General features: G+C 40.9%; 2 protein-coding genes across 13 annotated transcripts in view; one reads left to right on the top strand and one right to left on the bottom strand.

Annotated features, from left to right (window-relative positions):
* BLNK (B cell linker) overlaps positions 1–17072 on the top strand; it is a 185186-nt gene that overhangs the window by 159709 nt on the left and 8405 nt on the right. For all 10 annotated transcript variants that reach the window (XM_025179749.2, XM_075935201.1, XM_006113160.3 and 7 more), the window contains 11 exons: positions 3548–3573; positions 4563–4588; positions 4890–4988; positions 6534–6576; positions 8011–8053; positions 8398–8473; positions 9061–9091; positions 10994–11036; positions 12007–12085; positions 12462–12493; positions 13296–13375. In XM_025179749.2, coding sequence (XP_025035534.2) covers positions 3548–3573; positions 4563–4588; positions 4890–4988; positions 6534–6576; positions 8011–8053; positions 8398–8473; positions 9061–9091; positions 10994–11036; positions 12007–12085; positions 12462–12493; positions 13296–13375 — 578 coding nt within the window. The remainder of the gene's footprint in view (positions 1–3547; positions 3574–4562; positions 4589–4889; positions 4989–6533; positions 6577–8010; positions 8054–8397; positions 8474–9060; positions 9092–10993; positions 11037–12006; positions 12086–12461; positions 12494–13295; positions 13376–17072) is intronic.
* Positions 2570–17072, bottom strand: part of ZNF518A (zinc finger protein 518A) — a 62625-nt gene continuing 48122 nt past the window's right edge. For 2 of the 3 annotated variants that reach the window (XR_012905638.1, XR_012905639.1), the window contains one exon: positions 2570–4439. The gene's annotated coding sequence lies outside the window, so the exon portion shown is untranslated. The remainder of the gene's footprint in view (positions 4440–17072) is intronic. The other variant, XR_012905640.1, reaches the window with a different exon arrangement.

Here is a 17072-nt window from a genome sequence, read left to right as displayed (position 1 = left end):
AGCCTCAAAATTAGTCTGAGGCAGGTTTCTCTAATGCAGATATGCTATCTCGATTTAGAGCCCCAGGAGGCACGGTGGAGGAGTAACTTAGAATGGCCCTGCTGAGGGGCTATTTCGAAATAGCAGCAGAGTTGCATCTGTACATGCCTTATTTCGAAATAGTTAATTCAGAATAGGCGTTATTCCTCGGAGAATGAGATTTACAGATTTCGGAATAAACTGTCTGCTATTTCAAAATTATTTCAAAATAACAGAATGGCTATGTAGATGCTAACATTGTTATCTCAAAATAACGGTGCAATGTAGACATACCCTAAGTGTCCATAGCCATTGAGCCTCTCAGCTCCCACTGGCCACAGTTGTTGTTTCCAGTCAAGAGGAGCTGCGAGAAGTGTTCTGGCCACTCTGTGGCTTTGGACATTTAGATAAACAAAGCATCACGAGGCTGCTAGTGGCTTACCTGGAAGGATCTGCGACCCAACTTGAAAACCTCTGCTTTAGTCCAGCGGTTCCCAACTGCCAGTCTGGTCCATGAACCACTGGCTGCCAGAGCTGAAGCTGGCTGTTTGTAGCAGCTCAGCTCCAGCAGCCATGGCAGCTGAAGGAGGTGGAGTAGGAGATGCTTCCCTCTCTCCTCCCACCAGATAAGATGGCAGCCTAACAAGAGCGCTGCTCTCCTCCCCCCTGCCTCTACCCATGGGGGCGTGAGACGTGCTTGAGGAGGGAAGGGGCGTGAAGGAGGAGTGAGGGAGCATGCACGCTGTCAACTGCCACTCCCACTGCCCACCCGGCACTAATGGCCACACTCTCTAAAGGGGGCAGCCCCACTCTGGGAAGTGCAGGGGTGGGGTGGAGTCAAAGGGGTGTTGAGTGAGGGCATAGTGGGTTCATGGGGCAAGTTGGTGTTGGCATGATCTGTAGGGGTCAGAGGTCAAAGAGTATGGGGTGTGGGGGTGGGGATCAAAGGGTATTAGGCACTTGGAAGCCAGGGGCCGGGTTGGGGCTAGGCGGACAGGTAACATTTTATTTGACTATTCATTATGCAAATAATAAATTAACATGCAAATAAATTAACAGTCCACCAAAAGTTTGTGAATGGGTTTGTTGGTCCGCAGAATAACAAAGTTTGGGAACCACTGCTTTAGTCCATAGATCTTGTCCTGTCCCACTGCCCCAGGGCACTGTATGACCATGAGTCATCAGTTAATGACAGATGCGACTTGGATCTTTTTCTTGATAGGACATTTGTCTGTCTCGTTCTTGGATGGATTCTTTTGCAGGGCTTGCTGCATTGTTCTTCAGCCATTAAGGCGGTGCTAGCCGCTGGTCACTTAGGCTATGTCTAGACTACAGAATTTTGTCAGAAACAGTCGTTTTTCTGACAAAACTTGAGTTATGTCCATACTGCAAGTGTGTTCTTTCAACAGTAAATCAAAAGAACAGAGGGAATTGGTAATCCTCATTCTACGAGGAAGAAGCCTTTTGCGAAAGAGCTTTTTCGCAAAAAGGAGTGTGTGGATGAGGAAGAGGGAGTTTTTTCAGAAGAAGAGGGAAGAGGAAAAAGCACAGGTGCCCTGGTGGCCATTCTGTCCATAGCAATCACTGCTTACATGCAAGATAGCGTCCAGGAAGTCTGGACGCTATCTTGCACTTTTGCAGTGTGGACGCTCTCTTTCACAAGAAGCTTTTTCGGAAGATCTCTTCCAAAAAAAAGTCTTCTTGCACAAGAAGCCTGTAGTCTAAACGTAGCCTGGCACAGGCTGGCTTCTTGGACTGAGCCCATTACACACACTTTTATAGGTTACACACACACACCTAGCTATAAACAGCATTAAGGCAGTACAAAGTTTAAAATGGGCTATCAGTTACAACATAGAGCCACTTTGACCTATGTGATTCTATGTGTGATTCTATGTAACTGTGTGAGATCACTGTATAGTGAGTTACAATAACAGATTCTTCAAAGGCAATTCTTAATGGGTTACAAACAAATTAATTCAAAAGTAGTTAACACTTTCATTTATAAGATCCCATTCACAAAAATTGGGCTGCAATTCATGAGGTTACATAATGACACATTGAAATTGCCCTTTTAATAAATATCTACCATTCTTCAGCCCTGCAACAGGAACTTTTACCAATTATCTCATTTCCACATAGGTTACCATGATGTGCTTTTCAACCTTACCGGATTATGTAGAGTCTGATAACTTTGTATTTACTGCTGCTGTCATGTACTGTAAGAAAGCTTATTTGGAAAGAGAAAATGAAGGCAAAAGCAAATAAAAGGATGGGATCATATTTTCCTCTCTGTAATTGCAAGCATATGTATTTAATCCTCTTTAGCTGAGTAGTGCAATTCTATGTTGTATTGTTTCCTAGCCAAAGCATTCGTTGACCAGAAAGTAACCTTTACAAACTAGTTACACAATTCTTACCAAGTATTATGCATCATTTTCATTAGTAATTTATTTAAGTTCCAAGCCATAGTTACTAACTTTCTCAGTAATTTGCAGTTTCATCACGTAACTTTTCAGACATTTTAAAACATATTTCCAGTGTTGTGATTGTTAATCACTGTTTCTAAGCAACAATTCTCTTGATGTATTTTAAACAGATGAAACAGCTCCCTCTAGTGGACATTAGGCACTTGCAAGATTACAGATAAAAAGCTAAAATATAATGACCTAGCTTCACTACAATCAATGAATATAGATTTAGATTAAGGCATTAATTATTTTAATGTTTGCTTTTTCAATATTCATGACTTACAATCTGGGATTTTTGTGAGGAAGTAAAAATCCTATAATAGCAAGCAGGAGCTCAGGGATAATAGTGTCGTGATACAAAGCATTAAAACCAGTGGATTCTCACTGAAAATTCAGGGTTTATGATTCGTTATGTCCTTTTTTCACCAAGGTAAAAGGAAGGTTTAAAAGGTCATCCAAATGTGATGACCTAATGGAACAAAAAATAATTAGGTTATTTGAGTGCAATGCAATTCCTGTAATTGTTGACTGTGAATTTGGATTCGTGCCCTTTTCATCATAAGTTTACAGTTAAAAAGAACCCAAGTGTGATTACTTGAAAGACACAGTGTATTATGAATAAGAGAAGAATCAATCCCCAAGCATAGGGTGTAATGGGGGGTGAGGGGGCTGCTCTAGTCTCTGCCTTTTTGCACGGGTCCTGGCTGCTGGCCCTGTGTCCAGGGCTTCACTGCCAGCCCAGTGCCCCCCAATCCTCACCCCCCCGCTGTGGCCTATTCCTTCCTCTTATCCAGGTCCCCCCATCCCATAAACATGGCCCTATCTTTGGTGGAGGGGAAGGTGGGCGGGGTGAGCAGGATGGATTTTACCACTCCCACTAGTAAAAATGTTCCAGCGCCACTGTCCCTAGTGAGAACAGTCATATCTCCTAAAGTTACCTTTTCCCCCAGAAGAATCTTATTTTCGTTATAAAAGCAGAATTTTGATGTAATTCTGCTATTTTGTCAAGAGACCTGTGATCCCTTTTTGTAACTACAGAATATTCTTTTTTCCTTCAGACGTCTATGAAGTTCCAGAGGAAGAGGTAAGTTCTTATGCACATTTTATGGGTCATCAGGGAAACCAACAGACTTGCCTGGCCTCTGGGCAAGGTGAGGCAGGAGGCAGATCTACACTCATGTGGAATGGGCAGGACTGGGAGCAGCCAGCCCTCAATGCCACCCAAAGCACAGCTGCGCTGGCCTAACACCCACCAGTTGACCCAGAGAGCCAACATGTGAACATTGTATAAAAGCTATCGATTTAATACCTGTGTATCTCAGTACAGAACGTGCTGTGCTGCCCTCCAGTGAAAATGTAATGGGCCCGAGGCTCCAGCAGTTGAAGCTCCTGCAGTAGTGGCAACAGTAGACAGGAGCCTTGGGCCCTTCTGAATCACCTGGCCCCGGGCAACTGTCCCATTTCCCCCCCCTTACTATCAGCAGCTCTGTGGAACATAGCTCCTGCAGTTTACACATAAAGAATCTGATGAGAAAATGCATGCTGCAGCTTGAAAGCACTGCCTCCTATGGTGCAAATAGTTCAGAATAAATGCAAGAGAAAGCCATTGTATCAATTCTTTAATATATAGAAAATTGGAACAAACCTTGCCACTGAGAATGGTATCTCATGTCCCAATAATTTCATAACTCATCACCAAATGACAGTGAACACTTGGTCTGGTGCTTACTACAAGTTGTCAGGTGGAATGAGGCTTCTGGCTCTGCTTAATGTGATCCAGCCTTAGAAGCATAGGCCTAAGGGAACATTTTCTGGAAGTGATGCCCCAGGAAAGGAAACATGGTCTGTTTTGACATGATAATTTCCTTCCCACCTCTCAATACTTGACATAGAAGGGGTCAGTTTCTGGCTACTCCATCTTCATGCATATTCCCAACAGGCATTGTTTTGCTAGAGATACATGGGAAAATAAATAGAATATCACAAAGACAATTTAATATCTTATGATTGCACAAATGCATTTTAATAAATACAGATATGACCAAGTTATTAACAATGCATTCTCTTTTAAAGGAAAAACCATCACCACCAACAAGCAGGTAATTCATTACTATGAAGTTCTGTACATTATTAAAAGCTTTAGATCTTGTGAAGAAATATACTTTGCTAGCATGTGAACATTGTCTAAGAGCTATCTATTTAATACCTATGTATCTCAGTAGAAGAGGTATTGAATTAATAAAATACTACAATATTTCTTGATGTACTTTGAGAAAGAGAACATATAGTACATACATTCAGAAATACATTAAGTGTTGACTAGGATTACAGGGACTTTTGCCTTTTTAATTCAGTATTTTTTGTATAATGTTTCTAACTTCACTTGTGTTGTCTTACTAGGATCACTAAACTACTTCCTCCCAAACCTGCTCAGAATACAGGAAGACAGTCTCACATACAGAGCACAGCCAAAGAATCTCCTAAACCAGACACTTCCAGGTTAGTCAAAAGCAGCTTCTGTCCCTCCAACCATTGAGCAAACACTGGAGGAAGCAGATTCTTCACCTCACCTCACCATGCCTAGATGTTGCACGGCCTTCAGACAATAAATGATTGCTAGGCCATGTGTACAAACCACCTAGGCATGAGGGGGTGAGTTAAAATGAAACTTCTCAAATAACTCTCAGTATCCCTCCTTTAGTGGGTTTGACAGAGGCGTAATACTTCTTCAATGTATTTGTTTCTGTTTAATGTGACATGAATCAGATGGAAGCAGCTGATCCCTAACATCACAAATGATTGGAGGGGTGGATGAGGCTAGGATGCTTATCTAAGCCTCACACATCCATTTTGAAAATAATTATTAGCGCAAGATAGAGGGGCAGCCCAGTCCTCCTCTTTACCAAGGGATGAAGGTCCAGAACAGTGGTAATACCAATGAATTCTACCCACTGGAGTAGGAGCACAATTCTGGGAACCACTCATGGAACTAAGAACCCCCTGCATGCCTCAGCAAACATGGAGTTTTTGGATTGGAGTCTGATTCAGGGCCAGTGGACACACGACTACATAAATTTCACCACTCCTAGATCAGGCTCATAAGAACAAAGCCAGGTCTTGCCCGGGGCAATGCATGAAGGACATGAGAGGTTGTATGTCCTCTAAACACCACAGGCAGGAGGGGCCAGCCAGCAGTCTGCACAGGGATTAGCAGGAGTCCAGCCCCCCCGCCCACACTCACCAGCAGTGGTGGGGTGTAGTGGAAAAAAGTGGCCCCATTGCTTTGCTCTTCTGGCTGCATAGCTCAGGGTAGGGGCAGGACTGCCCTGCACTCCCCGGCAGGAAGCAGGGTGACATGGCAGTTGCAGAAGCAAAGTAGCAGGACTGCCTGGCTCCACTTCCCCTGCTACTGCTGGTGAGTGCTGGGAGGTGGCAGACCCCTGCTACTGGCACCACCAGTTCCAGCCCTGATAATCCAAGGCCTCCTCAGAAGAAGAGGTGGGGATGGGGATGGAGCAAGGGCAGAAAGAAGGCAGAGCAAGGGAAGGGAGTGGCCTGGGCAGAAGGGGGTTGTCTCAGCCCTTTGCCAGACTAGGCAGAGGAATGACATGACTAACAGCTTCCCCTCCCCCTGGTTTGCCCCTGAAGAGTCACCTCCATTCTTGACTATATTCTGCTCCTTCCAAGTGTCCCAGGAACATAAATGGGTTCAGGTCTCATTCCCACATATTGCTCCACAAAGTAAGCCAAGTGCACCAGGAAAAATAGGCTGCCTCCCTATGTTCATGCATAAGAGGAAACATAGGGAATGAAGGCACAGAGTTATACATGGCCTCCCACTGGGATAGCACAACTCCACCCAGCCCAGTATCCAACTCAGGGATGTGTGTTAAGGCACAACCGTACCCTAAGCAAACTGCAGCAGTATATTATTATGACCGGCAACCTGTTTACTAAGGAATAGTGCATATTGCTTTGGCCTCTGCAATTTTAAATGAAATCAGAAAAATATTTACCATTTACATCATTTTGTATGTTTTCCAGAAATATTTTGCCTCTTCCCAGAAACCATCCTCAGCAAAAAACAGTGAGTAGCTAACACCACTAGAGAAGAATGCTTATAAATGATGAAGGACACTGCTGCTATCTGTTATTTGTATTAGAGATAGAATATAGAATTGCAGATTACTAAAGCATCAAAGAGCTATAGACTCATGTCATAATATTGTAATTGTGGAGTTAAAACTCCAATTGTATCCTTTTGGTTCAAAATTACTAACATGATTTTTTTTTACAAGTCATAACTGTACGAAAGAAATAGCTGGCATATACAACCGAGATGCTGAAGCTTACATCCACGAGTAAGCTTTGTGTTGCCCTGTTGAATTGAGTAGATTTATTTGCATGAGAGAAAATGAACCCTATTTCTATATTTTCCACCCTTTGTGGTTTAATATCTGCCATGCATTGATGGAGAATACATAGAGTTCTGCAAATCCACAGATATCTGTTTTACATGCACTGTATCTGTATCTGTGGCTGTGGATGCAGATAGCCACAGCTCATTTTTGTGGCTGCAGATACAAATTTTGTAACTAGAACCCTGCAAATTTGTGGATCTCTGCTTTATACCCATGGGTATCCACATGGATGGATGTGAATGAGGATATCCGCGGAACATTTTTGCAGATATAGATACAGACAGTCTCCATACAGGCAGCCGTACACTCTGTGAACTGAACCCATTCAACTCAGAGAGGTGTTAACTATGAATCATTATGGTATCAATGAAAACTTCAACATTAATTCATGCTGATCACTTCACTTCGGCAGGAATAGCCAGGTGATAGCATCTCCATCCTTGTTGGATTCACAGCAAATCCTGGAATTGGTTGCTCACAAGAGTTGCTGTAGAAGAGAGAGCTATGCCCCTAAAGTCACCATTGTTTCAAGAAGGAAAAAAATGAAATGAATCCCCTTCCCAGTGCCAAAGTCCTCAACTCTGTTTTGGGAGACAGAAACACAATATATTTCCTTGGTGTTAAGTACTCTAACTGTTCTCTTCCCAGATGTCAAACTCTTTGACTGATTCTAAAATGTAGTATTTTCAAAGCAAAAAATAACTATAGCACGCTGAAAATTTGGGGGTAGAGTAAAAACCACAGTTGATGCTTTTTATGATTGTATTAGTGAATTTTTTGTTCCCTGGTCCGGAGTATTACATGAAACAGGGGATCTTGCTGCTGAATTTAGCTTCAGTTTACTACGGAGAACTTGGGGCCCTGGGTGCCATGCTGGTGTGGTAAGAGTTAATTAACTGTTTGTTAAGTTATTTCAAGTTGCTGGCTGAATTGGTCAACGAGACTTAATATGATATATACTCTATACAAACATTTTAGACATTGATGCAATTCTAAATGGTCCATCCCAGAACACCTTCGTTCATTCCCAAGAATCTATTTACACTTTTTTTTTAATTGCTGTATTGCAAGTGTGAGCTGACAAATACTGTGTATTTCAGTTTCAGGAGACCAATAGGAACGAAGCACATGATAATGATGAAAGTAAGTATTCTGCACTTAAGATATGGTGATTGTAAGAAAGGTTTATGGTCAATATATTACTGATTACCTCAAATGCAGTAGTACGTAATTTAAGCTAAATGGCAACCATCAATGTTAAGAAAGAGAGTTTGATGAACTACTAAAGAGCTGGGGAGCCGACAGCCTTTGTGGTCCCCTGGACAAGGTGTGGGGGGAGGGCTGGCTCCATGCTTCCAGAAGGGGAGGGAATAGGGACAGCTAGCCATCCGTGCCACCCAGAGTGTTCAGAGTAGCACTCTGGCAGTCAGGTCCCTTTAAATCGCTGTGTTAAATATTTATATTAAATATGCTGTGTGGATTTTTAGATCACAGCAGCAGTGGAGCTCAGGAATCCAAATTTCCCTCTTCTGGTACTACTCCATCACCATTACCCAGGGCATTGTAAGTAACACAATACCACTGCTTCTCTTTCATTTGTAATCAATTTAGCAATTAACAATTAAATCCTGCTCTTCCTGGAGGCAGCCATCAAAGCAAGAATTGTCTCTCCATGAATCATGAGTCCAGAGTAAGAGGCGTCCTGCCCTGGCAAGGACAAGAGAGGATTGCTAGTTGCAGGCCATGCTATTATTTCGCCAAGCTGGGCAAGTTTTCATGCTGTAATTGTTTCCAATTATTGCATGCTGTTGATAACAGAAAACCTGCTGGCCTGCTTAAGACAATCTAATACTGCAGTGTTGAGATCTTCAGAAATGCCTGTGTACATCTATAAAGCCATGCTCCTTTTCTTATAAGCCACTTAGTATTCTATCACGCATATAGATATGTTCCCACTACTACGTTTGAGACCTATATTAAATGTAAATGTCTCTGCCCCTTTTTCCTCTGTAACATAGGCCCAAGGAAGGGCAGGATTCAACTCAAAATTCCATCTCTGCCAGTAATATTATAGGTAACAGTTAACTATATACTTGAATGTTCAACACATTGCATGCATTTTTTTAAATAACCACTTTTTCAATCCTCAGAAAAAAGACACCTCATCCAGTAAAACCACCAGTAAGTAGACTTTGTATTTTCATAATGGTACTGTACAGTATCCGACCTGTGACTCTTCATCTGCTTATAAAGCTGAACTTGACCATAAATACACAGTTTTCTTAACTGGAATTAAGGAAAGAATTAAGAGTATTTTTGCTCCTTGATTAATTATCATTAATAGAAGTTACATACAGAATTGGAGAAAGTCTGTTACCACAAGAATGGTAGCAAATCCTCTGGCCTGCCACAGAGACTGATCCACTCATTGAAAAATATTTTGGGGCTATTGTGAAGGCTTTAATATATGAAATGAGTGGAGGGAAAGAGGAGTGGAAATCATTCATACTAGTATATATGCAATTAAAATAAGTTACAAGGACTTGGCTATGGAATGTATATGAACCCAGCAGCAAAGGGAAAAAACACATGGGCTTTCCTGGATTAAATACATTTGAGGCCATCTTTTTCCCCCAGATAGGTATCAGTATATGAATTCTCTTCCCCAGGAGATAGTGGTAGAATGATCATTAACGAGACTCGAGAAAACAAGTGAGAATTATTTGGAACTATATTCAGTCCTCAGATTTTGCCCCAAAATTCTCCCTGATGTATTCAGGAGTCTTTCCTACAGCATGGGAATAAAATATCACCCCAGGGACACAAGTAATATCTCAAGGTCAAAATGGGGTTTTCCTTAGATTTCTCTTGTTAACATAAACAGGGCTAGAGTCTTTCCAAGTTTATGTTGCAAAATCTGTCATATTTGCACAATCATCCAGCTGAATTCCTTGTAGGTGAAGGCAATGCCCTTATCACCCCAATCACAACATCCCTGCCAATTCAAATGTAAATAGCAAGAGGAAAAACCTTTTCTTCAAACTTCACATACACTTTTGCCAATACGCCAGATTGCTTTGCATGACCATTTACTGTTGCAATGTTGCTAAATAATGCATTAACTGGGATACAGTTAATGTAATCATAGTTTAAACAAATTCCTATACCTACCAACTTGGATTATTAAAACTGAAAAAAAAATATTTCTCACTCTTCTTATTCTGCATTTAGTTCTTGTATTCCTTTCAGCTTGGACAATGAATATTGCAAAATTTAGCTTGCGAATATTACATAGGAGTAATGACTTGTTTTAAAATGTGATCACTAGTATTAAAATAAAAATCTTATGGAAACATTTCTTTTGGGTTTAAGCTTTTAGAAAACTCAATCTAAATTTTGATCGAAATCTGAAAGGATGGAATCCTTTTAACACGATAGAGAACTAAATCTACATTAGGAGCTTCAGGGGGTAGCCATGTTAGTCTATTACAGAAAAAAACAACAAATAGTCTGGTAGCACTTTATAGACTAACCAAACATGTAGATGGTATCATGACCTTTGGTGGGCACAGCCCACTTCTTCAGCTTACCGGAGTTATGAGTAGGGGATACTCATAACTCCGGTCATCTGAAGAAGTGGGCTGTGCCCACCATAGCTCATGATACCGTCTATATGTTTGGTTAGTTTATAAGGGTATCTCTACGCTTGCTCCCTAGTTCGAACTATGGAGGCAAATGAAGCATACCGAAGTTGCTAATGAAGTGCGGGATTTAAATATCCCATGCTTGATTAGCATATTTGCGGCAGGTCGCCATTTTAAAATGGCGGTAGCCTGAATTAACTCTCCGCATGTAGATGCGGTAGTCCGATCCAAAACCCTTCTCTGGAATTAACTGTTACTCCTCGTGCAACTGTTTGTTTACAGGGTTCATGCATATTTTGAGATCTAATATACATATAATTGTTCTTCACTACAAGTATCAGGGATTTTGAGTAATTCTATATCCAAGATTCTCTATTTTACAGAATATTAACTGGATTAAGTATACAAATGTTCTGATTGATATTTGTTTTATTTGTAGAAACCAAGTGTACCACACAAAGACAATTTAAGTATTACTGAAGGTAAGTCATTTTTATTACACTCAAAAGAAGTCCATGATCATAAGAATTGAACTTTCATTTTTTAGCAAATTAGAATCTGAATTGGGCCGCTCCGTCCCCTCCCTCCATAACTTGCAGTGAGTAGCATTTTTCTCTGCAAGTAGTCCCATTAAAAACAGTGGCTACATCTACACTGGCAGCTTCTTGCGCAAGACCTCTTTTGCGGAAAAGTTCTTATGCAAAAACTCTTCCACTAGAGAGCATCTACACTGCCATGTGCTTTTTCCTCTTGCGCAAGAAAGTTCTGATGGCCATTTTAACCATAGGGGCTTCTTGCACAAGAAATTCATGTTGCTTTTCTACACTGCCCTCTTCTGGAAGAGCTCCTGCTCAAGAGGGCTTATTCCTCGGGGGGAGAGGAAAAACTCTTCCAGAAGAAGCCCTGTTTTACAATGCTTTGCTGTAAATTTACTTCTGGAAGAACACTCGTGCAGTGTAGACAGCTGGCAAGTTTTTGCAGAAGAATGGCTGTTCTTCCGCAAGAAGCTGCCAGTGTAGACGTAGCCTGTGGCTGTAGGCAAAGTAATAGACTACTCAAAGGGTGAAATTCATACCACAAGAGAGCCATTTGGAGCATTTAAGTGAGCCCCAGTGCAGAGCATTCACCAAAAGTAAGGGTAGAAGAAACAAGGAGGGCCAGATTCTACTTTTCATTTGCTTTTATTACTAGTCAAATATCCTATGCTTTAATTCACTAGCATTAATGAGCAATATCACACCGTTCATTTGTAAAAAGTCCTCATTTAAATCCACTGGGAGCACCACAAGAAAATCTTTGTGTGAGCATTTCACTTAATGTGTGAGTGAGGGAAAAGTTACAGTAAAATAATGTTTATTCTACAAATAAAAATGAATTAAAGTTATCATCTCTCACTTGAGGTGATTCTTTTTAAAGCTAATGGTGAATCTAAAGCTTATTTCCATATTACAGAGAAACCCACAGCAGCTGAACGGCGACGAGGTTCCAGCCAAGAGCTCCCCCTTCCACCCCTACCAGCTGCAGTGCAAAAGTAAAAGCTACTTTCATTTCCTTTCTTGTAGCTAGAGACTTTAGACTTGCGACTAAGTTTGAACAAAGATGTGAGAGATTTAGAGGGAAACATTCTTCTCTCTACAGTTTTACTTCCCTTTTAAAGTTCTATTTCCTGAGACCTTTACTTCAAACTGTAGCAAAAATAAAAAGACTGGTAAATGTATCCATCAGAATGCAAAACAAAGGGCCTAGAAAAGGATATACACCTTGCTCAGATGCTGGAGTACTCAGTCCTCAGTCTCATGAGGGCACTTTTCTGTTACTGCTTTCTTCCATACACATGCTCAGTTATTCAAATAGTGGTTACGTAGATTTCCTCAGACCTCTCAATAATGTCTAAATATTTATTTCAGGCCATCACTTCAAAAGCCACCACCCTTACCCAGTAAGTACAATTTCTCTTTTATAGGAGGTCTCGGTTTATTTCAATTACCACATGCATATTCATGGATTCTGAATATATTGGTCTTTGTAACACATACAAAAATGAGATTAAAATACACAGCTGGCTGTATGGCATTAGCTTGATTAATTCAATTAAGCAAGACCAAGATAATTACTGGGAAAAAAATCAATGGGAGTTGAGACCTAACTCCCTCTTGTGCCAGTGAAAGTCAAAAGCTAAGCCAATGTGGGTTGAAGTCTATAAAATTCCACGTGGCTTCCATACCACACAAGACCCCAAATAGAACATTTTTCTGGGCTGGTTCAGTGTGCAACTTGGAAGTCAGATGAAGGTTTTTATTGAATCCAGCCATTGGTTCTTGCATTACAGAAAAAAATGTAATACTTTCATTATGACTAATGCTTAAGTTCTGCTGTAAATAATACTTTTAAGAGGCAGTTGGAAATATTTCAATTTACAATTTCAGATTTAGGGCAAGAATTTCTATATGCAATTCATTATTTTTACACAAATTGAACTGTAAGTTAGATAAAATAATAATATATACCTGAAAGTTTTCAGCATTTCCATTATATGGTTATAAATTATTCAGAGAATTTTAATGAGCTTTTTTATGAAGATATTGGACTCTGTTAGAATGGAATGAATTTTTCTCCTTATTCCCTTAACCAACAGAGTTGTGACAATCTACTGCATTGTTATTTCCTCCTATCTCTGTCCCCAACAAACTAATAGGAATAGTGATACTGGACACTTACACGTTACACTTTGTTCTTCCCAGAACCACTAGACGTTGCAAACCGTACAATGGGCACTTTTCCACGCAGCAGCATTTCATCTAGTTTGGATACTACAGACCAGGTATGAAATGAGATAAGGGTAAAACAAGGAAAAACACATGAGGAAGCATGAGCCACTGGGATCTGTTGTAAGAGGAATCTTAGAAAGACCCCCTGACTGACTAATCCTATTTTTCACACCAAGAAAGCATAATCCTGTGCTGAGGGTGCTTGTGGTCCATTTTGTCCCTTATGACTAGGGGCCCTACCAAATCCACAGCTACGCAAAATGTGTCACAGACCACAAAACCTGGTATCCTGCCATGCAGTTTGGCCTTTTGTATGCTTTTATCCTACTCTGTACAGGTTTCATGTGGGAAACCAGCGTTTCTCAAACTGGGTGTACTGACCAAAAGGGAGTTGCAGGAACATCACTAGGTTATTTTAGGAGGGCCACGCAGTATTGCCACCCTTATTTCTGCACTGCCTATCTTCTGGGTAACTGGAGAGCAGTGGTTGTAATGTACCCAGCTCTGAAGGCAGCACCCTCCCAGCAGAAGTAAGGGTAACAATGCCATGTTCATGTTGCCCTTACTATTGTGTTGCTGCTGTCAGCGTGGGGCACCCAGAAAGTGGAGCTGCTGACAAAGGTCCTAGCTCTGCAGGCAGCAGTGCAGAAATTAGGGTAGCGTACCATATCATCCTTACTTCTGTGCTGCTGCTGGCAGTAGCTCTGCCTTCAGAGCTGGACTCCCAGCCAGCAGCCACTGCTTTCCAGCTGCCCAGCTCTGAAGGCAGCACCACTACCAACAGCAGTGCAAAAGTAAGAGTAGCAGTCTCTTCAATGACCTTGTGACTACCATACAACTCCTACAATCACAACACTATGAAATTTCATATTTAAAATATCTGAAATCCTGAAATTTACCATTTAAAAAATCCTATGACCATTACATTTACCAAAATGGACCATAAATTTGATAGGGCCCTACTTATGACAACAACTTGGCTCTATATACAGTGAAATCTTTTTGTTATGTTCTAAGTCATCTAGTTATAAGTCATCACTTCCATCCCAAAATAGATGAAAAACAGGGTATGAAAGTTATGCTAAACTACAGAATTATGATTAGATATGGTCATACCAGACCTAAGCAGGAAAAGTTTTCTTGCTTAATGCAAACAGGAACTGAAAAGCAGTTTAGTCCAACTGTTTCAGGTCTTCACTTTGTACCAAACAATCTCATAATGAGTAAAGAGAAAATGCCATATTGATGTATTTAGCTCCATCCTCAGTGCAAGACAGTGAGAGTGCACTTAATTGCCCTTTTACTTTTTTGTATTTCATAGCTAAACTCTATTACTCTCTAGCCTTTCTGAAAGTATATATCCATGTTTAGCTCAAAGCCATGCAAACCATCTGCACCTATTGTGTCAGTTTATAGACAGTGAGAGATCCCAAAATACACTAGTAAAAGTACAGCTAATTCTTACTAGCCATGCTAGGTGGAGATACTCCAATCTGGCTGGAGCACAAGTCTGCCAGAGATAATACAATACAGAAGCATAAGAATGCAAAAGACAGAGTCATATTTAAAAATGTTGTCCTGTTTACTGCACTTTGGTTCATCAGCAGAGAATGGGGAGATCTAAGGGCACACGTACACAATAGGGCTAAAGCCTAAATAAGCTGCGCAACTTGAGCTACATCAATTGCGTAGCTTAAGTTGAAATAGCTTATTTCGGCTTTTGGCGCTGTCTACACAGCAGGAAGTCCGAGAAAGAGCATTCTTCCTCCGACTTCCCTTACTCCTCATACAATAAGGGTTACACGAGCCAGAGTAAGAAGTCCTCCAGCTTAACTTTTTTTGACATTATGTCAAAATAACTGCTTGCTGTCTGAAAATGCTGCTATGTAGATATAGCCTAACAGATCAAGTGAGAGGCCACTGATGGCCCACATCCTCCTCTGTGGAAACTACATTCTGACATGTAATCTTAGTTCCTTCCTCTCAGCCTTGCGCCATGCTGCTCCCTAAAACAGATTTCCTTTCACTATAAGCCCCTTTTGGAATTAGTGCCAAGTTATCGTGGGGAATAACTGGAAACCTTTTTCTATTTCAATAGAATGGGTTTGAAAAAAATCTAAGAAAATATGGCTATTTTTATTTCGATATTCCCCCTTCCATCTCCATTCAGAAGATGGCAGAAGCCAAAATGCAGGAATCAGTCCTGTCTGGTAATCACAAACAGTAGAAATAGTTCTCGAGTGCCTAACAATGGCTCTGTTATTTCAGAGCCAGTAAAATTAAATGTTCTAAAGGCTGATATAACAAAGATAATATAGCAGCAAGGAACACAAAGAACTTGCAATTATGGAACAATTTTTAACAGTCTGTCATAGTGGATACTATGAAAAAAATATTTTTTTCATAAAAACAATCCAGCAGACACCAAAGCAAACAGCTTGTAATAACTGCTATATTAAAAACTCCAAATATAATTATGGGTAAAACCAGAAGACTGACTGACTAAAAGAGCCATTTGACCAGAAAAAGTGATGCAATGCTAATAAAGTTAGTGATATTTTCCTCAAAATTATAATGTACACTGGTATTATTATTTGCTGCAGAAAATTGCACAGCACAAGCTCTTTGATTTGTTTGGTTCATGAAGACCTAACATTAATTGGATGACTTCCACCACACAGCTGGCATGAGTTCTCTGTTCCACTAAGTAAGAGACAAAAGTTTGCGACTGGAAGCAGGAAGGCATCATGTTCAGGGAAAAGCTAATGGGAATTTGTCTCTTTCACATAGGTTTTTATACTGGGCTAATCACCGTAGTGCCTTCCAGATTTGCCATTGCTCCCCCTTCCAGTCACACTGTCTTAGATTTGAAGGACTTTTGGACCCCTTGCATTATAGAGAGCAGAGGGGCAATTTGTTTTACAACACACTGTGAAAGCAACAACTTTGTTGTAAAGCCATTATGATGTGTGAAAAAGAAATGACATATTCCTATCCTTAAAAAAAACCCGTATGATATGTGCACTCATGGTACACAGAATCATAGAATCATAGAATCATAGAATAATAGGACTGGAAGGGACCTCGAGAGGTCATCGAGTCCAGCCCCCCGCCCTCAAGGCAGGACCAAGCTCCGTCTACACCATCCCTGACAGATGTCTATCTAACCTGTTCTTAAATATCTCCAGAGAGGGAGATTCCACCACCTCCCTTGGCAATTTATTCCAATATTTGACCACCCTGACAGTTAGGAATTTTTTCCTAATGTCCAATCTAAACCTCCCCTGCTGCACTTTAAGCCCATTACTCCTTGTCCTGTCCTCAGAAACCAAGAGGAACAAATTTTCGCCTTCCTCCTTGTGACACCCTTTTAGATATTTGAAAACCGCTATCATGTCCCCCCTTAATCTTCTTTTTTCCAAACTAAACAAGCCCAGTTCATGAAGCCTGGCTTCATAGGTCATGTTCTCTAGACCTTTAATCATTCTTGTCGCTCTTCTCTGTACCCTTTCCAATTTCTCCACATCTTTCTTGAAATGTGGCGCCCAGAACTGGACACAGTACTCCAGCTGAGGCCTAACTAGTGCAGAATAGAGCGGCAGAATGACTTCACGAGTTTTGCTTACAACACACCTGTTGATACAACCTAGAATCATATTTGCTTTTTTTGCAACAGCATCACACTGTTGACTCATATTCAACTTGTGGTCCACTATGACCCCTAGATCCCTTTCCGCCATGCTCCTTCCT

Source organism: Pelodiscus sinensis, chromosome 8, assembly GCF_049634645.1.
Source record: "Pelodiscus sinensis isolate JC-2024 chromosome 8, ASM4963464v1, whole genome shotgun sequence".
Lineage (NCBI taxonomy): Eukaryota > Metazoa > Chordata > Testudines > Trionychidae > Pelodiscus > Pelodiscus sinensis.
The sequence above is the reverse complement of the archived record's forward strand: the minus strand, read 5'-3'. Positions and strand labels throughout refer to the sequence as shown.